Source organism: Oncorhynchus keta, chromosome 21 (assembly GCF_023373465.1).
Source record: "Oncorhynchus keta strain PuntledgeMale-10-30-2019 chromosome 21, Oket_V2, whole genome shotgun sequence".
Taxonomy (NCBI): domain Eukaryota; kingdom Metazoa; phylum Chordata; class Actinopteri; order Salmoniformes; family Salmonidae; genus Oncorhynchus; species Oncorhynchus keta.
This window is the reverse complement of record NC_068441.1, coordinates 53,557,307-53,580,899: the sequence shown is the minus strand read 5'-3', so window position 1 is coordinate 53,580,899 and position 23,593 is coordinate 53,557,307. Positions and strand designations below refer to the sequence as shown.

The following is a 23,593-nucleotide window of genomic DNA, read 5'->3' as shown; positions in this document are numbered from 1 at the left end:
CTCCTCTCCACCACCCCTCCTTCCCTCCTTCTCCCTCCTCTCCACCACCCCCTCCCTCCTCTCCACCACCCCTCCTCTCCTCTCCACCACCCCTCCCTCCTCTCCACCACCCCTCCCCTCCTCTCCACCACACCTCCTCCTCTCCACCACCCCTCCCTCCTCTCCACCACCCCCTCCCCTCCCTCTCCTCTCCACCACCCCTCCCCTCCCTCTCCACCACCCCTCCCTCCTCTCCACCACCCCCTCCTCCTCTCCTCTCCTCTCCACCACCCTCCCTCCTCTCCACCCCTCCCTCCTCTCCACCACCCCTCCTCCTCTCTACCTCCCTCCTCTCCTTCTCCACCACCCCTCCCTCCTCTCCACCACCCCTCCCTCCTCTCCACCTCTCCTCTCCACCACCCCTCCCCTCCTCTCCACACCTCCCCTCCTCTCCTCTCCACCACCCCTCCTCTCCTCTCCCTCCTCTCTACCACCCCTCCTCTCCTCTCTCCACCCCTTCTTCTCCACCCCTCCTCTCCTCTCCACCACCCTCCTCTCCCTCTCCACCTCCCTCCTCTCCTCTCTACCACCCCCTCCCTCCTTCCTCTCCACCACCCCTCCTCCTCTCCACCACCCCTCCTCTCCACCTCCCCTCCTCTCCTCTACCACCCCTCCTCCCTCTCCTCTCCACCTCCCTCTCCTCTCCTCTCTACCACCCCTCCCTCCTCTCCTCTCCACCACCCCTCCCTCCTCTCCCCTCTCCACCACCCCTCCTCTCCTCTCCACCACCCCTCCTCTCCTCTCTCCACCTCCCTCCTCCTCCTCCACCACCCCTCCTCTCCTCTCCACCACCCCCCTCCCCTCCCTCTCCTCTCCACCACCCCTCCTCTCCTCTCCACCACCCTCCCCTCCTTCTCCACCTCCTCCCCTCTCCTCTCCACCTCCCTCCTCTCCTCTCTACCACCCCTCCCCTCCTCTCCCCTCCACCTCCTCTCCTCCCCTCTACCACCCCTCCCTCCTCTCCCCTCTCCACCACCCCTCCCCTCCTCCTCCTCTCCACCACCCCCTCCTCTCCTCTCCCACCACCCCTCCTCTCCTCTCCACCACCCCTCCTCCTCTCCACCACCCCTCCTCTCCTCTCCTCTCCACCACCCTCCCTCCTCTCCTCTCCACCACCCCTCCCTCCTCTCCACCACTCCTCCCTCCTCTCCACCACCCCCTTCCTCCATCCTCCACTCCTCCCTCCCCTCCTCTCCACCACCCCTCCTCTCCTCCACCACCCTCCCTCCTCTCCTCTCCACCACCCTCCTCTCCCTCTCCACCACCCCTCCCCTCCTCTCCACCACCCCTCCTCTCCCTCTCCACCACCCCTCCCTCCCTCCACCACCCCTCCCCTCCTCTCTCCACCACCCCTCCTCCTCTCCTCCACCACCCCTCCTCCTCCTCTCCACCACCCCTCCCTCCTCTCCTCTCCACCACCCTCCCCTCCTCTCCTCTCCACCACCCTCCCTCCTCCTCCACCACCCCTCCTCCCCTCCTCTCCTCCCTCCTCTCCACCACCCCTCCCTCTCCTCCTCCACCACCCCTCCCCTCCTCTCCACCACCCCTCCCCTCCTCTCCACCACCCCTCCCCCTTCCACCACCCCCTCCCTCCTCTCTCTCCACCACCCCCTCCCTCCTCCCACCACCCTCCTCTCTCCACCACCCCTCCTCCCTCCTCCTCTCCTCTCCCTCTCCACCACCCTCTCCTCCTCTCCACCCCTCCCTCCTCTCCACCACCCTCCTCCTCTCCACCACCCTCCTCTCCTCTCCACCACCCTCTCCCTCCTCTCCACCACCCCTCCCTCCTCTCCACCCCTCCCCTCCTCCACCACCCTCCCCTCCTCTCACCACCCCTCCTCCTCCTCCACCCCTCCCTCCTTCCACCCTCCCCCTCCTCTCCTCTCCACCCTCCTCCACCCCTCCTCCTCCTCTCACCCCTCCTCTCCACCCCTCCTCCCTCCTCTCCACCACCCCTCCTCCTCCCCACCCCTCCTCCTCCTCTCCACCACCCCTCCTCTCCTCCCACCACCCCTCCCTCCTCCTCCACCACCCCTCCCCTCTCCACCCCTCCTCCTCCCACCACCCTCCTCCTCTCCACCACCCCTCCTCCCTCTCCACCACCCTCCCTCCTCTCCCCACCCTCCTCCTCTCCACCACCTCCTCCTCCACCCCCCTCCTCTCCCTCCTCCACCCCCCTCCTCCTCCTCCTCTCTACCTCCTCCCTCTCTACCTCCTCCTCCCTCCTCCCCTCCTCCCCTCCTCTCCACCACCCCTCCTCCCTCTCCTCTCCACCACCCCCTCCCTCCTCCACCCCTCCTCCCCTCCTCTCCTCCTCTCCACCACCCCTCCCCTCCTCTCCACCACCCCTCTCCTCTCCACCACCCCTCCCCTCCTCTCCCCACCCTCCCTCCTCTCCACCACCCCTCCTCCTCCTCTCCACCACCCCTCCTCTCCACCACCCTCCTCCTCCCACCCCTCCCTCCTCTCTACCACCCCCCTCCCTCCCCTTAAGTCTCCACCCCTCCTCTCCCTCCTCTCTACCACCCCTCTCTACCACCCCTCCTCCTCTCTACCACCCCTCCTTCTCCCTCCCCTCCTCACCACCACACCTCCTCTCCACCACCCCTCCTCTCTGAGCTTGACCACCCCTCCCTCCCCTCCCTCCTCTCCACCACCTCTCCTCTCCTCTCCACCACCCCTCCTCTCACCTCCTTCCACCACCCCTCCTCCTTAATCCTAAAGATAAACCACCCCTCCTCTCACCTCCCTTCCACCACCTCTCCTCTCCTCCTCCTCTCCTCTCCACCACCCTCCCCTCCTCCCCTCCCCTCCCTCCTCCTCCCTCCTCCTCCTCCTCCTCCTCCTCCTCTCCACCACCCCTCCTCTCCACCACCCTCCTCTCCACCACCCCTCCTCTCTACCACCCTCCCTCCTGGGTACCACCCTCCCTCCTCTCCACCACCCTCTCCTCTCACCAGGCTTCCACCACCCCCTCCCCTCCTAGTCCTGGGTCCACCACCCCTCCCCTCCTCTCCTCTCCACCACCCTCCCCTCCTCTCCTCCTCCACCACCCCTCCTCTCCTCTCTCTCCTCCTCCCCTCCTGGGTAGGGCCACCCTCCTCCCCTCCTCTGTCATCCTGGGTCACCCCTCCTCCTCCCTCCTCCTCTCCCCTCCTCTCCACCACCCCTCCTCTCCCCTCCTCTCCACCACCCCTCCTCTCACCTCCTCTCCACCACCCCTCCCTGCCTAATGTCCTGTACCCAGTTGGTGGTTAAGTCTACTCTCATCCCCTCCTGAATGGGAGATTTAAGAAGACCCGGGTACAAATACTATTTGAAATCATTTCAAATACATTATCTGGGCTTGATTGACCTTCCTGTTGCAATTGAACTAATAGGAAACTCCAGACAGGCTGGTTTTCCGATAATATTTAAACCCAGATGTGCTACACTGGTGACCCCCGTGTGGTCCTTAGTTTAACTGCTGCTTTTAATCCTAAAGATAAAAGGAGGCCTGTTTTCTTTTATGTCTTATGTGTTTTTAATCATAATATATGTAAAACAGATGTGGTTTAAGAGCTACTGTTGGTGGGACAGAACATTATGGTAATTAATCTACAAGGGCAGGCTTCATCTCTGGCTAGTCCTGGGTAGGGCAGGCTTCATCTCTGGCTAGTCCTGGGTAGGGCAGGCTTCATCTCTGTCTAGTCCTGGGTAGGGCAGGCTTCATCTCTGTCTAGTCCTGGGCAGGGCAGGCTTCATCTCTGTCTAGTCCTGGGTAGGGCAGGCTTCATCTCTGTCTAGTCCTGGGCAGGGCAGGCTTCATCTCTGTCTAGTCCTGGGTAGGGCAGGCTTCATCTCTGTCTAGTCCTGGGTAGGACAGGCTTCATCTCTGGCTAGACCCAGGCAGGCACAGACAATTTGCCAATTCCAGTAGATTGAATCTGCAGTCATATCTCTTATACAGCCTTGATTACAGTTTAGTCATACATCCTCTCCACCTCCCCTCCCCTCCATACATAACCTGTTCCCAATAGATAAGAGGGGAATCAGTAGACTTAACCGCAGGACTGGTCTTCTGCTTGTACCTTTTAGTCCCCTCCTCTCTACCACCCCTCCTCTCTACCACCCCTCCTCTCTACCAGTCCCTCCTCTCCCCTCCTCTCCCTCCCCTCCTTCATCCCCACCCCTCCTCTCCTCTCTACCACCCCTCCTCTCTACCACCCCTCCTCTGGCTACCACCCTCCTCTCCTCTCCCCACCCCTCCTCTCTACCACCCCTCCTCTCCCTCCCCTCCCTCCTTCCTCTCCTCTCCTCTCCTCTCCTCTCCTCTCTCCCTCTCCTCTCCCTCCTCTCTGCTGGAATCCTCTCTCCCTCCCCTCCTCTCCCCTCCTCTCCCCCCCTCCCCTCCTCCATACCCTCCTCTCCCAATCCTCTCTCCCTCCTCTCCCTGCTCCTCCCTCCTCTCCCCTCCTCTCCCCTCCTCCCCCTCCTCTCCTCTCCTCCTCTCCCCTCCCCTCCTCTCCACCTCCCCTCCTCTCCTCTCCTCTCCACCTCCCCTCCTCTCCACCTCCCTCCCCTCCTCTCCTCTCCCTCTCCCTCCTCCCTCTCCCCTCCACCTCCTCTCCACCTCCTCTCTCCTCTCCCCACCCCTCCTCTCCCTCTCCTCTCCCCACCCCTCCTCCCCCCCTCTCCTCTCCTCTCCTCCCCTCTCCTCTCCTCTCCTCTCTCCTCTGATCTTCTGCTTGTACCTTCAGTTCAAAGAGACGACTTAGGTCGAGTTCCAGCAACGATCAGAAAGGAGAATGGAAATGACAAAATGGCCGAAGGACAAGGGTAGCTGTTCTGAGAAAGATAAGGGCTTTGGATTGTTTATAAAACTACAGGGCTGTTTGGAATAACAAAGTACTCCAACTAAACAAATCCTCCCCAGAGTAAAGTGTTTTAGTACCAACTAGCTATCCAGGTTACAGAAATACAGGCACAGGCACAGGCACAGGCACAGGCACAGGCACAGACACAGACACAGACACACGCACAGACACACGCACAGACACACGCACAGACACACGCACAGACACACGCACAGACACACGCACAGACACACGCACAGACACACGCACAGACACACGCACAGACACACGCACAGACACACGCACAGACACACGCACAGACACACTGCACAGACACACGCACAGACACACGCACAGACACACGCACAGACACACGCAAAGACACACGCACAGACACACGCACAGACACACGCACAGACACACGCACAGACACACGCACAGACACACGCACAGACACACGCACAGACACACGCACAGACACACGCACAGACACACGCACAGACACAGACACACACACACAGACACAGACACAGACACAGACACACAGACACAGACACAGACACACACACACACACACAGAGACACACACACACACACACAGAGACACACACACACACACACACACACACACACACACACACACACACACACACACACACACACACACACACACAGACAGAGGCTCTGAGCACCAGTTGATCTGGTTCAAAGCATTTCTGCTCGCTGTCCTTTTGATGGTTATAAAGTAGCAACAGAGAAACAATGAAGGTACTTTGTTTGATATGAATGTTAGGTCCCACTGCAGCTCGCTCTCCCTCTCTCTGTCTCTCCCTCTCTCTGTCTCTCCCTCTCTCTGTCTCTCCCTCTCTCTGTCTCCTTCTCTCTTGCTGTCTCTCTCTTGCTGTCTCTCTCTCAATTCAATTCAATTCAATTCAAGGGCTTTATTGGCATGGGAAACATGTGTTAACATTGCCAAAGCAAGTGAGGTGGACAACATACAAAGTGAATATATAAAGTAAAAAACAACAAAAATTAACAGTAAACATTACACATACAGAAGTTTAAAAACAGTAAAGACATTACAAATGTCATATTATATATATATATATATACAGTGTTTTAACAATGTACAAATAGTTAAAGGACGCAAGATAAAATGAATAAGCATAAATATGGGTTGTATTTACAATGGTGTTTGTTCTTCACTGGTTGCCCTTTTCTCGTGGCAACAGGTCACAAATCTTGCTGCTGTGATGTCACACTGTGGAATTTCACCCAGTAGGTATGGGAGTTCATCAAAATTGGATTTGTTTTTGAATTCTTTGTGGATCTGTGTAATCTGAGGGAAATATGTCTCTCTAATATGGTCATACATTGGGCAGGAGGTTAGGAAGTGCAGCTCAGTTTCCACCTCATTGTGTGGGCAGTGAGCACATAGCCTGTCTTCTCTTGAGAGCCATGTCTGCCTACGGCGGCCTTTCTCAATAGCAAGGCTATGCTCACTGAGTCTGTACATAGTCAAAGCTTTCCTTAATTTTGGGTCAGTCACAGTGGTCAGGTATTCTGCCGCTGTGTACTCTCTGTTTAGGGCCAAATAGCATTCTAGTTTGCTCTGTTTTTTGTTAATTCTTTCCAATGTGTCAAGTAATTATCTTTTTGTTTTCTCATGATTTGGTTGGGTCTAATTGTGCTGTTGTCCTGGGGCTCTGTAGGGTGTGTTTGTGTTTGTGAACAGAGCCCCAGGACCAGCTTGCTTAGGGGACTCTTCTCCAGGTTCATCTCTCTGTAGGTGATGGCTTGGTTATGGAAGGTTTGGGAATCGCTTCCTTTTAGGTGGTTGTAGAATTTAACGGCTCTTTTCTGGATTTTGATAATTAATAATAATAATAATAATAATAATAATTCTTAATAATAATAATTAATAATTCTGCTCTGCATGCATTATTTGGTGTTTTACGTTAGGATATTTCTTTCAGAATTCTGCATGCAGAGTCTCAATTTGATGATTGTCTCATTTTGTGAATTATTGGTTGGTGAGCGGACCCCAGACCTCATAACCATAAAGGGCTGATTCAAGTATTTTTTGCCAGATCGGTATGTCAAATTGTATGTTCCTTTTGATGGCATAGAAGTCGAGGGATGTATAGTAGTTACCTGTGGCGCTGATGTTTAGGCCGAGGGATGTATAGTTAGTTACCTGTGGGGCTGATGTTTAGGCCGAGGTATGTATAGTTTTTTGTGTGTTCAAGGGCAACGGTGTCTAGATGGAATTTGTATTTGTGGTCCTGGTGACTGGACCTTTTTTGGAACACCATTATTTTGGTCTTACTGAGATTTATTTGATGGAATAGAAGTGTCATAATGATTAAGTTGTTCCCAGTGTACTGAGATATATGCAGGACACTTGACTTCCCGGCAACTTTGAGAAAAAAACACTATATATCGGAGTTGTGCCTGGTCATCTCTAGTTACCACAGTCATAAAGCCTACCTATTTCTACAATTTCTCGTCTTTAACTGTTATTTTAAACCTCACCGCTAACCTTACCTTTGTGGCTGTGGTAACTAGTGTAAGAAGCTGTGCCTGTTGTTACACGCGTGGCAGCCGCTTCATTGGATATAATGGTCCCACACGATCTTGCCTCCTCCCAACTGCCATTTTTTGAAGAATTGTATTTTCCTTGTGAGAGAGGCCACTACAGTATCAGGCCAATTACAATGGATCATCTGTGGTCATATTCAGGGCTTGGCGATGGCTTTCTGTACAGTCTCTTTAAAATGGAAGCAAACCCATTCCTTTTCTCTCTCTCTCTCTCTCTCTGTCTCTCTCTCTCTCTCTGTCTCTCTGTCTCTCTCTCTCTCTCTCTGTCTCTCTCTCTCTCTCTCTCTGTCTCTCTCTCTGTCTCCCCCACACCTCCTCCTTACACGTGAGCAGTTTATCTGACGTTTTCTTATGTTTGTTTCTATTGTCTTTAGATTTGGGACATGAGTGATGATGAGAGCATCTGAGAGGGAGGACGGAACCCCGAAACATCAGAGTTCTAGAATCGGAACACGGAACACATTCTACTGCGTTCCAACAAGCCATCACTTCTCATCAGAACATATATAACGGGCCTTCTTCACTATTATTATTTTCTAAACCCCGGTTGGTGTTTACGAATGCCTCCGATACAGTTTTAATGACGGCTAACAACATTTTAAGTGGTCATAGTTGATTGAATTAAGAATACAAGGGTCTTCCAGTATTTTCTGAAACTGTTTTAGAATTGACGTTGGGTATCATCAGAAAGGATGAAAAAACATCATCTTTAAAATGCCACTGATAATATTATCATCTAATAAACATCTGAAATGTAAAGAATGTCTGTAGTGTTGAGGGAGAACCCCTCGCATTATAACAGTGTCACTCTCATGACAACTAATATGGTGAGACGTTCTATTCCTTCTAAGTTCTGAAGGGGAATGTAAAGATATATATTTTGAAGATTGCTGAAAATGTTTAAATGCTTCTTGAATCATTTGTGTTATTTGTTTTTCACAGATAAGTTGTCCTGATTACGACCCAGCTCACTGTCTGTCAACTGATTTCACTTGTACCATACGGCTGACTCCTTTTCTGTTGGGAACATATACATTAACCAGATTGACCTTCTCCTGTAACATACAGTATATATATATATATATATATATAAAACACAGGTACTTCTCCTGTAACATACAGTATATATATATATATATATATATATATATATAACACAGGTACGCTCTTCACTATTGCTCTTCCAGTTTCAGGGACTTTTCACACATTTATGTCCATCCAGATGATTACACTGTGTAAATATGGCTTGATGTAGACATGCATACCAGTACAACATACAATAGGAACTGCTTTACAACCCCCGAGGGGTAGGTATCACGGTTTGTGAAACACAGAATGATGCCACCACTCCGTACAGTTTCTCCATATTCTGTCATGTCGCATCTTGTACTTTTTTTTTTGTAACATCTTTGTCAAGTACAGATAAAAGCCATATTTGACTCTTACATTGGATGTAAAATCAAATTAAATGTTCCCTGTATGGATGTTGTCCTCTTCATTTCATCTACATTAACCACCTATATATATATATATATATATATACACTTGAGTACCAAACATTAAGAACACCTTCCTAAGTTGAATCTGCCCTGCTCTACTTTTGCCCTCAGAACAGCCTGAATTCTTCGGGGCATGGACTGTACAAGGTGTCGAAAGCGTTTCCACAGGGATGCTGGTCCATGTTGACTCCAGTGCTTCCCACGGTTGTCCTTTTGGGAAACTGTTGAGTGTGGAAAAACCCAGCAGCGTTGCAGTTCTTGACACACACAAACAGGTGCGCCTGGCACCTACTACCATACCCTGTTTAAAGGCACTTAAATCTGTTGTCTTGCCCATTCACCCTCTGAATGGCACACATACACAATCCATGTCTCAATTGTCTCAAGGCTTAAAAATCCTTCTTTAACCAGGTCTCCTCCCCTTTAACCAGGTCTCCTCCCCTTTAACCAGGTCTCCTCCCCTTTAACCAGGTCTCCTCCCCTTTAACCAGGTCTCCTCCCCTTCATCTACACTGATTGAAGTGGATTTTACAAGTGACATCAATAAGGGATCATAGTTTTCGACCTGGTGAGTCTGTCATGGAAAGAGCAGGTGTGTACATACACAAAGAAAAAACAGGTTTTTAGAAATGTTTGCAAATTATTTTTTATTTTTTAAAATCAACTGAAATATCACACAAGGATTCAGAACCTTTACTCTGTACTTTGTTGAAGCACCTTTTGCAGCGATTACAGCCTAGAGTCTTCTTGGGTATGATGCTACAAGCTTGGCACACCTGTATTTGGGGAGTTTCTCCCATTCTTCTCTGCAGATCCTCTCAAGCTCTGTCAGGTTGGATGGGGAGCGTCGCTGCACTGCTATTTTCAGGTCTCTCCAGAGATGCTCTATCGTGTTTTAGTTTGGGCTCTGGCTGGTCCACTCAAGGACATTCAGAGACTTGTCCCGAAGCCACTCCTGCGTTGTCTTGGCTGTGTACTTTGTGTCGTAGTCCTGTTGGAAGGTGAACCTTCGCCCCAGTCTGAGGTCCTGAGTGCTCTGGAGCAGGTTTTCATCAAGGATCTCTCCGTTCATCTTTGCCTCGATCCTGACTAGTCTCCCAGTCTCTGAAAAACATCCCCCCACCATGCTTCACCGTATGGATGGTGCCAGGTATCCTCCAGACATGATGCTGCCACCACCATGCTTCACCGTATGGATGGTGCCAGGTTTCCCCCAGACGTGACGCTTGGCATTCAGGCCAAAGAGTTCAATCTTGGTTTCATCAGACCAGAGAATGACTTGTACGTTTCTTTATGTGTAACTCTGTGTTGTTGTTTTGTGTCGCACTGCTTTACTTTGTTATTGGCCAAGTCGCGGTTGTAAATGAGAACTGGTTCTCAACTGACCTGGTGAAATAAAGGTAAGATAAAACTCTAAGTGAGCTGTCATGGAAGCCAATCCTCGGTTAAAGGCTTCCGTCTGGCCACTCTACCATGAAGGCCCGATTGGTGGAGTGCTGCAGAGATGGTTGTCCTTCTGGAAGGTTCTCCCATCTCCACAGAGAAACTTCTGTTTAGTGACTATAACATGTGGAAAAAGAGAAAAGGGGTCTGAATACTTTTCCAAATGCCTTCAGAAAGGTTTCACACCTTGACTTTGACCACATTATGTTGTGTTGCAGCCTGAATGTTTTCATCACTGATCAACACATCCCATAATGTCAAAGTAGAATTATGTTTTTAGACATTTTTACAAATTAATAAAAAATAAAATAAAAATTAAGCTAAAAAAATGTCTTTAGTAAATAAGTATTTAACCCTTCTATAGGTTCAGGAGTAAAAATGTGCAACAAGTCCCAGATGGTAATTTATAGGTTTTAACGTGAACTGGCTACCACATACAGTTAGTTATCTGTAAGGTCCCTCAAGTCCATTTCAACCACAAAGACCAGGCACGTTTTCCAATGGTTTGCAAAGAATTGGTAGATTTTGAATATCCTTTTGAGCATGGTGAAGTTATTAATTACACTTTGGATGGTGTATCAATACATCCAGTCACTACAAAGATACAGGCGTCCTTCCTAACTCAGTTGCCGGAGAGGAAGGAAACCGCTCAGGGATTTCACCATGAAACCAAGGGTGACTTTAAAACAGTTACAGAGTTTAATGGCCGTGACAGGAGAAAACTGAGGATGGATCAACCCTGTAGTTACTCCACTAACCTAAATGGGTGAAAAGGAGGAAGTCTGTACAGAATAAACATTTTCCAAAACGTACATCCTGTTTGCAGCAAGGCACTAAAGTAATGCTGCAACAAATGTGGCAAAACATTTGAACTTTTTGTCCTGAATACAAAGCAGTATGATTGGGGCAAATCTAGCACAACACATCACTGAGTACCCCTTCATATTATCAAGAATGGTGGAAGCTGCATCATGTTATGGGTTTACTTGTCATCAGCAAGGACTAGGGAGTTGTTTAGGATAAAAAAATAAACATAACAGAGCTAAATTCTAGAGGAAAACCTGGTTCAGTCTGCTTTCCAACAGACATGGGGAGATTAATTCACCTTTCAACAGGACAACAACCTAAAACACAAGGTCAAATCTACACCGGGGTTGCCAAGGCGACGTTGAATGTTCCAGAGTGGCCAAGTTACAGTTTTGACTTGAATCGGCTTGACAATCTAATGGCAAAACCTGAATATGGCTTCTAGCATTTGATCGACAACCAACTTGACAGAGCTTGAAGAACATTAAAAAGAATGTTCCATTATGTTACAATCCAGGTGTGGAAAGCCCTTAAGCCGTGTTCACATTGGCAGTTTGAAGTGACTCAAATCCTATTTATTTGCATATCTGATTTGAATCTGTTCTCCCCCCTTAAGTGTTTTTTAGGCTGTTATTCGGCATATCTTGTTGCTTGTGCATGTGGTAACTAACTAGCTCGGTACTTGTTTACAAACTAACTCCCATTTTGAAAGTTGAACCATCTTGTTATTTTTTTTTTTTTTTAGGTTTTCAAAGTGTTTGTCACACTATCATTTTGAACCTTTTAAAGCAACCGGGAAACGTCCACGACAGGAATCGTTGTCACCTTCGCTTGCTACATAACGTCTGAGTGATAAAGGAAGCACGACCACCGCCGCACCACCAATCAGCTTGCACCACCGTCGTTACTATGACAACTAGCGTAGCCTTATCAGGAAATGACTGCTGTCTGAACACACAGATCTGATTCGGTTGTAAAAACTTGATCGGGACAGTCAGTATTTACAAAACGGACTAGAAAAAATACAACTGATTTGAACATTTAAAAAGCCTTCAGTGTGAACAAGGCTTTCGAGATTTACCCAGAAAGACTCACAGCTTGTAATCGCTGCCAAAGGGGTGTAAATACTCATGTAAATGAGATATTTCACTGTCAAAAAAATACATAATCTATATTTAATACATTTTGAATTCAGGCTGTAACACAAAATGTGGAAAAGTGAAGGGGTGTGAATAATTTCTGAAGGCTCTTACAGTACATATACCGGCCAGTTATATATATATATACCGCTCCTGCAGATAGGGCGTCCGGTGGCCGTGGCTCGCTATGTAAAGCAGGCGGACAGGCATCCCGTTACTGTTTGATTGAACGTTAGTTCACTAATTTGTCCCATTCTAAGTGACTTGAGTGTGTTATGATCGTTGGTCCCAGGCCCACCGGAGACAGTATCTCACAAACTAACAAATAACGGCACAGTACAACAAGTCGTGAACGACATCATGGAACTCACAACTCGTCGATATCCCGGTTTCTGATTGGCTATTGCAGCAGATGACCACACCAGGTTCCACTCCTATCAGGTAAGAACAGGAAGCAGCAACGCCATCACCAACACTGGACAATTGAGTGGAAAAAACATCGCCTGGACCGACGATTCCCACTTCCTGTGTGTCATGCTGATGGTAGAGTAATGGACCAATTCAGTCTGTTCTGGGGGCAAAAGGGGGGGGGGGGGTGTGACCCCGGTGCTAGATGGGTGTACCTAATAAACTGGCTGGTGAGTGTATATCTCAATCACCAAAAAAAAAAAAAAATTCTGATGTAGCCAATTGTCATACTTACGTAAATGTACAGATACTTTAATAGAAAATGACTCAAGTAAAAGTGAAAGTCACCCAGTAAAATACTGAAGTTCAAAAGTATTTAGTTTGAAATATTCTTGTGTAAAAAAATGTAAAATTATAAATCACTTCCAATTCCTTATATTAAGCAAACCAGACATTTTATTGTACGGATAGCCAAGGGCAACACTCCAACACAGACCTCATTTACAAACAAAGTGTGTGTTTAGTGAGTCCACCAGATCACAGGCAGTAGGGGGATGCCCAGGGATATTCTCTTGACAAGTGCATCGATTTTTAAAATGTTCTGTCCTGCTAAGCATTCAAAATGTAACGAGTACTTTTGGGTGTCAGAGGAAAATATATGGAGTAAAAAAGTATATACTTTTGGGTGTCAGAGGAAAATGTATGGAGTAAAAAAGTATATACTTTTCTTTAGGAATGTAGTGAAGTAAAACAGTTGTCAAAAATATAAATAGTTAAGTAAAGTACAGATACCCCCAAAACCTACTTAAGTAGTATTATAAAGTATTTATACTTAAGTACTTTACAACTGTTTATATATATATATATATATATAGCTCAACATACTAATAGCCGTTCTAATGTAGTAATAACAAGTGACCTGACTGATCCACCACGTTCTAGTATCTATTAACACATAAACGATACCATTAATAACTAGTGTAGTACTGGGACAGACTTGGTAATAACTAGTGTAGTACTGGGACAGACTCTGTAATAACTAGTGTAGTACTGGGACAGACTCTGTAATAACTAGTGTAGTACTGGGACAGACTCTGTAATAACTAGTGTAGTACTGGGACAGACTCTGTAATAACTAGTGTAGTACTGGGACAGACTCTGTAATAACTAGTGTAGTACTGGGACAGACTCTGTAATAACTAGTGTAGTACTGGGACAGACTCTGTAATAACTAGTGTAGTACTGGGACAGACTTGGTAATAACTAGTGTAGTACTGGGACAGACTCTGTAATAACTAGTGTAGTACTGGGACAGACTCTGTAATAACTAGTGTAGTACTGGGACAGACTCTGTAATAACTAGTGTAGTACTGGGACAGACTGTAATAACTGTAATAACTAGTGTAGTACTGGGACAGACTCTGTAATAACTAGTGTAGTACTGGGACAGACTGTAATAACTAGTGTAGTACTGGGACAGACTCTGTAATAACTAGTGTAGTACTGGGACAGATTCGGTAATAACTAGTGTAGTACTGGGACAGACTCGGTAATAACCAGTCATTATTGAATGCTAGGGACCGACTCAGACTTGGTAATAAACAGTCATTATTTAATGCTAGGGACAGACTCAGACTTGGTAATAAACAGTAATAACCAATAACAAAGTGACCAGAAAGAGTATTATAACCAAATAGCATAAGTGATCAGACCCGAGACACAACTTGAGGTTTAAGAGCAGTTTATTGTTCATCAATACTACTTAAGTACAAAAAAAAAAGTTGGCCTGCCAAAACCTTTTTAGTTGGAGGAACAAGGCCACAAAATGAAAGTTTAACACGGATGTACTAACAGCATGGACAGTAGAATACAGAATACTGTTTATTTAGTGTCTCATTGGTTGCACCTGAAATGGTACCTCATTCCCTTTGTATCTGCTGTTGACTAGTATAATATATACAATATATATAATATATATAATATATATAATATACAGGGAAACGATGCCATTTTGGATGCATATCATTGATGTGGAAGCACACAGCCAGTTTCCCTGGGATCTTCCATTAAATAACAGAGCTAATACAGTAGCATCTTTATCCCAAACTGGTTGAATGACCATCTGGCTTTATACACCTGTTATTACTGGATCACAAAAAGAAGTCAAACAAGATGGATGACAACAATATATTTTTTTTGTTCAATTGTCTCAAGGAGAGGCACATGGTTGAAACAAAGAGGATTGGTTACAAATGACACAATTCCTTATATATGTTGGGACATGACGGTTATTGTCTTTGTAGACTGTCTGCTGAGTGGCCTTTATGCAACATTATAACTGCCAAAATACACAAGTGGCTATCATCAAAATACACAAGTGGCTATCATCAATGCAGTGTTTTCAAATCATTTCTGTGTTCCTGCACTTTAACCTTTAAAATAAAAAAAATAAAAAAAAACATTCTAAAAAAACGTTTATTTTTTTTTACACCAAAAACAAAAAGTTATAAAATGCATGATTGGACAAACAGAAATAAGGGAAATTAAATAGCTACATGTCATTAACAAATTCATTGATCCTCCAAAAATACCTATGATTTTTTTTTATCTTCTCTGTACATTTCGTTACGCACAGCGTAATGATGGTCTTATAGTTACCTATATAAAAAAAAAAGACTGTCATGAAGTGATTTTCCTACAGCGTGTAGGGAATTGTGTTGCCCCGAAGCAGAACAAGTGAGAGACTCCAAAATTACTTTAACTTTCCCCAAAAACGCCCAGATTCTGTCTGGAGGATTCACACATTTTCTGCTTTTCCCTCCTGATCCTGTGAATCTTTCCAACCGGGATTTTATTTTTTTGAAAACCTGGGAATTTTAGGAAAAGGCATTAGAAATGAGGCAACCCTACTACTACCTAGTGAGGGGTAATGAAATGTGTTTTAGGATAAATGACTTCAGGACACTAGTGTCCTCTTCCCTCTGTGTTCATGTATTAAAAATGACAGTTCATTTCACCACAATGGCCATAATAAAACGTTCTCTCGTAACATTTACAGAAAGTACAGACCGATTCATCTGTTATGAACTACTATAGATTAGAAGAGTTTCTTTACATCTAAACTCATTAAACATTAAAAGTCAATAATAATAATAACAACAACAACAGCTGACTGGCAGCTGGATCCCGGCCCTCAGAGAATATGTTTTCAGCTCCATCCCAAATGGTTCCCTATTCCCTACATAAGTGCACTACTTTTGGACAGACACGTTTGAGAAAAGCACCAAAAGAGAATATTGTCAAACGTCTTCCTCTTGCTCGTCTTCCTCTGAGGAGATGAAGGGCTGGTCAAACGTAGGGCGCTGCCTAGGACATAGGGTAGCATTTAGGAAGTGTAGCTTTAGTCAAATGTAAATATGCTAAAATGTCCAAAGGATATGAGTTGGGATGATGGAATGTATGAAGGGTTTTAAAGCGTTAAGATGGACAGTTAAGATGGACAGTGCCTCATAAACCCTTAGAGCTTTATCATGTTCTAGCATCCCCAGAGAAATTCTAGTTGGTTGGAGGATCCCTGGATTTTCCAGAATCTTCCAACCGGAATTTCCGGGAAATCTGGGAATTTTGGAATCATTTCTGGAATTTCACAACCCTAATCACCACCTTTCCGTTAATAAGTTAGTAGCTCAGTAGCTGAGAAGAATGAAATACCTGTACTAGGTTTCCTACAGGAAGGAATGTCTGCTGCTTTGGTACAGGAGGTAAAGGACAAGTCAGTTTCACAACCTGCCGCAGCCTATCTGCCGCTACCTACGGCTACCTACGGCTACCTATCGCTACCTACGGCTACCTACCGCTACCTACGGCTACCTACCGCTACCTATCGCTACCTACGGCTACCTATCGCTACCTACGGCTACCTACCGCTACCTACGGCTACCTACCGCTACCTACGGCTACCTACGGCTACCTACGGCTACCTACGGCTACCTACCGCTACCTACGGCTACCTACCGCTACCTACCGCTACCTACGGCTACCTACGGCTACCTACCGCTACCTACCGCTAACTACAGCTACATACCGCTAACTACAGCTACCTACCGCTAACTACAGCTACCTACCGCTAACTACAGCTACCTACCACTACCTAGTGCTACCTACCACTACCTAGTGCTAACTACTGCTACCTACCACTACCTAGTGCTAACTACCGCTACCTACCACTACCTAGTGCTACCTACCGCTACCTACCACTACCTAGTGCTAACTACCGCTACACAACACAGTTGGTCATCAGAGAAGAAGAAACAACATCGAAAATACTAAATAAGGTCCATCTCTCTGGCTGGTTGTTTCATTCCTTTCTCTTATTCAGTCATGGAAAAAAAAAACGCTATCGCATCCTGTACCAGGGATTATTAATAACGTTATAGAAACGTCATGTTAATGTTAGAGAGACGTTTAACGTTATAGAAACGTCATGTTAATGTTAGAGAGACGTTTAACGTTATAGAGACGTCATGTTAATGTTAGAGAGACGTTTAACGTTATAGAAACGTCATGTTAATGTTAGAGAGACGTTTAACGTTATAGAGACGTCACGTTAATGTTAGAGAGACGTTTAACGTTATAGAGACGTCACGTTAATGTTAGAGAGACGTTTAACGTTATAGAAACGTCATGTTAATGTTAGAGAGACGTTTAACGTTGTAGAGACGTCACGTTAACGTTGTAGAGACGTCACGTTAACGTTGTAGAGACGTCACGTTAACGTTGTAGAGACGTCACGTTAACGTTGTAGAGACGTCACGTTAACGTCGTAGAGACGTCACGTTAACGTCGCAGAGACGTCACGTTAACGTCGTAGAGAGGTCACGTTAACGTCGTAGAGACGTCACGTTAACGACGCAGAGACGTCACGTTAACGTCGCAGAGACGTCACGTTAACGTCGTAGAGACGTCACGTTAACGTCGTAGAGACGTCACGTTAACGTCGTAGAGACGTCACGTTAACGACGCAGAGACGTCACGTTAACGTTGTAGAGACGTCACGTTAACGTTGCAGATTATACTCCCAACCGATGAGATAGAGCAGTATAAAAGGCTGTCCTCTGTGTCGCTAGCTGGCTGCTCCCAGAGAGAATATGACTGAAGATACCTAAATAATAACATGGAGTACAACTGTACCAGCAGTAAGTTAAACATACGACTATTACTGAACACAAATACAGCTAGAAGAAAGGCTAGTATTAAGATTGAAATGTCTAATTAACATGAATAGATACCAGCTATTTAAAAACAAACATGTCTTATTCTGTATGGTTATTTGTTCTAACCTTCAACCCATAGAGCCCAAATATACCTACCAACCACACTGCAGAGAGAGAGAGAGAGGAGCTCTATTCTAAACCATAGAGCCCAAATATACCTACCAATCACACTGCAGAGAGAGAGAGAGGAGCTCTATTCTAAACCATAGAGCCCAAATCTACCTACCAACCACACTGCAGAGAGAGAGAGAGGAGCTCTATTCTAAACCATAGAGCCCAAATCTACCTACCAACCACACTGCAGAGAGAGAGAGAGAGGAGCTCTATTCTAAACCATAGAGCCCAAATCTACCTACCAACCACACTGCAGAGAGAGAGGAGCTCTATTCTAAACCATAGAGCACAAATCTACCTACCAACCACACTGCAGAGAGAGAGAGAGAGAGCTCTATTCTAAACCATAGAGCCCAAATCTACCTACCAACCACACTGCAGAGAGAGAGAGAGGAGCTCTATTCTAAACCATAGAGCCCAAATCTACCTACCAACCACACTGCAGAGAGAGAGAGAGAGCTCTATTCTAAACCATAGAGCCCAAATCTACCTACCAACCACACTTTAGAGAGAGAAAGAGAGGAGCTCTATTCTAAACCATAGAGCCCAAATCTACCTACCAACCACACTGCAGAGAGAGAGAGAGAGAGAGAGCTCTATTCTAAACCATAGAGCCCAAATCTACCTACCAACCACACTTTAGCAGAGAGAGAGAGAGAGAGGAGCTCTATTCTAAACCATAGAGCCCAAATCTACCTACCAACCACACTGCAGAGAGAGAGAGAGAGGAGCTCTATTCTAAACCATAGAGCCCAAATCTACCTACCAACCACACTGCAGAGAGAGATAGAGAGGAGCTCTATTCTAAACCAGAGCCCAAATCTACCTAGCAACCACACTGCAGAGAGAGAGAGAGATCTCTCTCATTGGTTGCATCCTAATTCAACAAATGCCTCATGAGGAATAGAAAATAAAAAATAGAATAGAGAAAGATGCTCCGCCATCTCTCATCTCCGCCCCAGAAAGAAAAGGTTGTTTTGACCACATGATGCAACGTCACAGAACCGAATCTCTAAACTTATAAAAGTATAGTTATAGCGTATGTTATCAGCATGTAGAGTGTAGCGTCTCCATCGTGAGGTTGACCCCCAGGTCCCTCAACATTAGTGCAAATCAGTCGGCCTTGTCTTTTCAAGTACACATATAACTGACATACAAGACAACTGGACAAAATGGGGGAGAGAGGAGGTGAGAAGAGGAGATGGGAGGAGAGGGGAGGAGAGGTGAGAAGAGGAGATGGGAGGAGAGGGGAGGAGAGGGGAGGAGAGAAGAGGAGATGGGAGGAGAGGGGAGGAGAGAGGAGGGGAGAAGAGGAGATGGGAGGAGAGGGGAGGAGAGGGGAGGAGAGAGGAGGTGAGAAGAGGAGATGGGGAGGAGGAGGGGAAGAGGAGATGGGAGGAGAGGAGAGAAGGGATGGGAGGAGAGGGGAGGAGAGAGGAGGTGAGAAGAGGAGATGGGAGGAGAGGGGAGGAGAGGGGAGGAGAGAGGAGGTGAGAAGAGGAGATGGGAGGAGAGGGGAGGAGAGAGGAGGTGAGAAGAGGAGATTGGAGGAGAGGAGATGGGAGGAGAGGAGATGAGAGGAGGGTAGAGAAGAGAGAGGAGAAGATGAGAGGAGAGGACAGGAGAGAAGATGGGAGGAGAGGAGGAGGGTAGAGCAGAGAAGAGGAGAGGATAGGAGGAGGGTAGAGGAGAGGAGAGAAGATGGGAGGAGAGGAGAGGAGGAGGGTAGAGGAGAGAAGAGGAGATGGGAGGAGAGGAGAGAAGATGAGAGGAGAGAGATGGGAGAGGGTAGAGGAGAGGAGATGGGAGGAGAGGAGAGGAGGAGGGTAGAGAGGAGAGGAGATGGGAGGAGAGGGAGAGAGATGGGAGGAGAGGGAGAGGAGATGGGAGGAGAGGAGATGGGAGGAGAGGAGATGGGAGGAGAGAAAAGGAGGGGAGATGGGTGTAGAGGAGAGAGGAGGAGAAGAGAGAGAGAAGATGGGAGGAGGAGGGTAGAGGAGAGAGAGGGAGGAGAGAAGAGGAGATGGGAGGAGATGGGAGGAGGAGATGGGAGCTGGGAGAGGAGAGAGGAGAGGAGAGGGAGGAGAGGAGAGGAGATGGGAGGAGAGGAGATGAGGGTAGAGGGAGATGGGAGGAGGAGATGGGAGGAGGGATGGGAGGAGAAGAGAAGAAAGGGGATAGAGGAGAGAGGAGAAGAGATGGGAGGAGAGGGGAGAGGGAGAGGAGAGGAGAGGAGAGGAGAGAAGAGGGAGGAGAGGAGAGGGTAGAGGAGAGAGAGAGAGAGGAGATGGGAGAGGAGAGAGGAGAGAGAAGAGGAGATGGGAGGAGAGGAGAGAGGAGAGAAGAGGAGATGGGAGGATAGGATGGGAGGTGGAGGGTAGAGGAGAGGAGATGGGAGGAGAGGAGAGAGGAGAAGAGAGGAGAGATGGGAGGAGAGAGATGGGAGAGAGGAGGGTAGAGGAGAGGAGATGGGAGGAGAGGAGAGGAGGAGATGCGAGGAGAGGGGAGAAGAGATGGGGGGGAGAGGGGAGAAGAGATGGGGGGGAGAGGGGAGAAGAGATGGGGGGGAGAGGGGAGTCGGGTCGATGACGGGAGACGATACTTTACAGTGGGGTGCCAGAGAGATGGAAAGGGAAATGAATCAGATGCCAGAGAGATGGAAAGGGAAATGAATCAGATGCCAGAGAGATGGAAAGGGAAATGAATCAGATGCCAGAGAGATGGAAAGGGAAATGAATCAGATGCCAGAGAGATGGAAAGGGAAATGAATCAGATGCCAGAGAGATGGAAAGGGAAATGAATCAGATGGATGAAATGAAATAATGGCTTTTTTTTTTTTTAAATGGGGTGACAGATATGCATTCCGAGTTCTCTTTGGTAACGAAGGCATGTGGTTGGTTGAGCTGCTTCTCCATATAGAATCCTTAGGATAGAAACAAACGCTTTTCTTGTCAACGTTTTTTGGGCATCCAATAACACAAACCAATAACAAACCTACTTCAACCAAATAATACAACCCAACTAAATGCCAAAAAGGAAACCCCCCTCTATCCTCTATGTACATGGCTATATAGCTAGCTATTAGCACAGCTCTCTGTGGGGCCAAAATCATTCAGGGTAGTCATACCAGGGACCAAGGACAACTCCTCTTCCCGGCTAGAGAGCTACTCAGAGGATGTAGGGTTTTACTCCAGCCCTGTTATAAAGCAGGGTCGTATGCATTTGTGCACATTATAGCTAATTAACAACAGAAAAGGAAGTGAATACGACCCTGATCTAAAATCAGTTACTCCTACTTATCTTGCTCCAGGTGTGTTAGACAGCATTAGTGTAGGGCTGGAGCAAAACAAACAATACCCTCCCAGTAGCAGGTCAACCAGCCCTGTGGTTACAGTGAACAGGGCGGGGTATAACTGGCCTACTCTCGCTCTTCCCTTCAGGACACAACCGAAGGGGAGTGGTTGTGGTTGACCATGTGACTGTTGGGGGAGGAGTCAGGGGAGGAGGAGGAGCTTCCTTTGGCTTTGATCTGCAGCCAGGTCTCTCCTAAGGCCTTGGTGAAATGGTCGTCCACAGAGCCGGTGATGGACACAGAGTTGGAGACGGGTTCCGGCTGCTTGTAGTTCCTCCCCAGGCTGCGCCGGAAATGCTCCTCGATCACCGGGTCAACACGCGCCGTGTTGGCTGGAGAGAAGAGGAGAGGACATTTCACTTTTGTGTGAGGAGAGGAGGAGGAAGAAGAAGAAGCAAACGACACAGACACTAGTTCATTAAATCTACTCCAGTTACAGGACTATACATGTATTGACCCGTCAGACAGAACATGGTAAACCAGCCTACTGTCAGAGAGACCTGTTTCATAACGGCTGGCCGTGGAACAGTCCATTCTGGTGGGTTTTTCCCCTGGACAAACTGATAGAACCTTAAGACTTAAATAGAGGTCTCATCTTTGGATCAATGTGTCATTATGGCACCTGACAGCTCCATTGAGACTATATCCATTTTAAAAGTAGTCAATTTCCTTCTTCCTTTGTGCTTGAAAAAAAAAAGCATAAAAGCTTACATTGTTGATTTACTGCCACCTGCTGTGCTGGAATACTGAACTAACTCTTGTGGCCACTAGATGGCGGTGATATAGCGTAAAGCCGTTGCCATAATAGGCAACCCACTTTTGAAGAAGACTCTCCGCTCTCTGATCATTGGCCGATCGCTCCCAACACATTTGAATCCCCACCCAGTTGACTACTTTAAAATGGTGGAAGCCCTCGATGGTAATGTCCATGCTAAAACCGGTTATATCTATGACGAGTCCTTTCATTAAAATCAGATTGTATTTGTCACATGCGCCGAAAACAACAGGTGTTGACTTTACCGTGAAACGTTTCCTCACAAACCAACAATGCAGTTCAAGAAATGGAAAGAAAATATTTTCTAACTAAACAAGTAAAAAATAAAAAAAAATAATTAAAAGTAACAACAAAATGACATAACAATAACAAGGCTATATACAGGGGGTACCGGTAATTTGTAGGTAGGGGTAAAGGGACTATACATAGACAGTGATTAGCAGCAGTGAAAAAACTATGTAAATAGTCTGAGGTACAGGACCAATGGTGGTCATCTTGAAGCATGTGGGGACAGCAGACTGGGACAGGGAGAGATTGAATATGTCCGCAAACACACCAGCCAGCTGGTCTGAACATGCTCTGAGGCCGTAGCTAGGGATGCTGTCTGGACCGACAGCTTTGTGAGGGTTAACATGTTTAAATGTCTCACTCACGTTGGCCACGGAGAAGGAGGGGAGGGGGCCGCAATCCTTGTTAGCGGGCCGCAACGGTGGCACTGTATAATCCTCAAAGCAGGCAAAGATGGTGTTTAGTTTGTCTGGAAGCGAGACGTCAGTGTCCGTAACGTGGCTGATTTTCTTTTTGTAGTCCGTTATTTCCTGCCACATACGTCTTCAAATCAAATCAAATCAAATCAAATTTATTTATATAGCCCTTCGTACATCAGCTGATATCTCAAAGTCTTGCATTGAATTGCAACTCCACTTTGTCCCTGTACCGACATTTCGCTTGTTTGATTGCCTTGCGGAGGGAATAACTACACCATTTATATTCGGCCATATTCCCAGACCTCTTTCCATGGTGAAATGCGGCGGTTCGCACTTTCAGTTTTGCGGGAATGCCGCCATCCATCCACAGTTTCTGGGTAGGTTTTAATAGTCACAGTGGGGTACATCATCTCCAATGCATTTCCGTATAAACTCACTCACTAAGTCAGCGTAGATAGATCGATGTTATTCTCCGAGGCTGACCGGAACATATCCCAGTCTGCGTCATCAAAACAATCTTAAAGAGTGGATTCTTATTGGTCAGACCAGTGTCAAATGGTTCTAGTCACGGATACAACCGGTTTGAGTTTCTGCCTATAGA

At 47.2% G+C, this 23,593-nt stretch overlaps 2 protein-coding genes and 2 long non-coding RNA genes across 34 annotated transcripts in view; 2 read left to right on the top strand and 2 right to left on the bottom strand.

Moving 5' to 3' along the window:
• The window catches only part of atg7 (ATG7 autophagy related 7 homolog (S. cerevisiae)), a 112,328-nt gene extending 103,369 nt beyond the window's left edge, over positions 1–8,959 (top strand). For both annotated transcript variants that reach the window (XM_052474234.1, XM_052474235.1), the window contains one exon: positions 7,850–8,959. In XM_052474234.1, coding sequence (XP_052330194.1) covers positions 7,850–7,882 — 33 coding nt within the window. In that variant the 3' untranslated portion in view covers positions 7,883–8,959. The remainder of the gene's footprint in view (positions 1–7,849) is intronic.
• A 5,536-nt stretch (positions 8,960–14,495) lies between these two features.
• Positions 14,496–19,215, bottom strand: LOC127910438 (uncharacterized). Of its 26 annotated transcripts, none has more exons than XR_008074878.1 (4): positions 18,855–19,215; positions 18,522–18,585; positions 18,267–18,330; positions 14,496–18,202 (listed from the first exon to the last, which is right to left on the bottom strand). It is a non-coding gene; the product is annotated as an uncharacterized LOC127910438 (long non-coding RNA). The 26 variants fall into 26 exon arrangements; XR_008074876.1 differs by having other exon boundaries at positions 14,496–18,136; XR_008074863.1 differs by having other exon boundaries at positions 14,496–18,396; positions 18,457–18,585.
• A 28-nt stretch (positions 19,216–19,243) lies between these two features.
• On the top strand, positions 19,244–19,928 carry LOC127910439 (uncharacterized). 3 transcript variants are annotated; one of them, XR_008074889.1, is made up of 3 exons: positions 19,244–19,381; positions 19,417–19,511; positions 19,619–19,928. It is a non-coding gene; the product is annotated as an uncharacterized LOC127910439 (long non-coding RNA). The 3 variants fall into 3 exon arrangements; XR_008074890.1 differs by having other exon boundaries at positions 19,609–19,928; XR_008074888.1 differs by having other exon boundaries at positions 19,599–19,928.
• Positions 19,929–20,767: 839 nt separating this feature from the next.
• vgll4b (vestigial-like family member 4b) overlaps positions 20,768–23,593 on the bottom strand; it is a 120,670-nt gene continuing 117,844 nt past the window's right edge. For all 3 annotated transcript variants that reach the window (XM_052474232.1, XM_052474233.1, XM_052474231.1), the window contains one exon: positions 20,768–21,842. In XM_052474232.1, the coding sequence (XP_052330192.1) occupies positions 21,595–21,842 (248 nt within the window). In that variant the 3' untranslated portion in view covers positions 20,768–21,594. The remainder of the gene's footprint in view (positions 21,843–23,593) is intronic.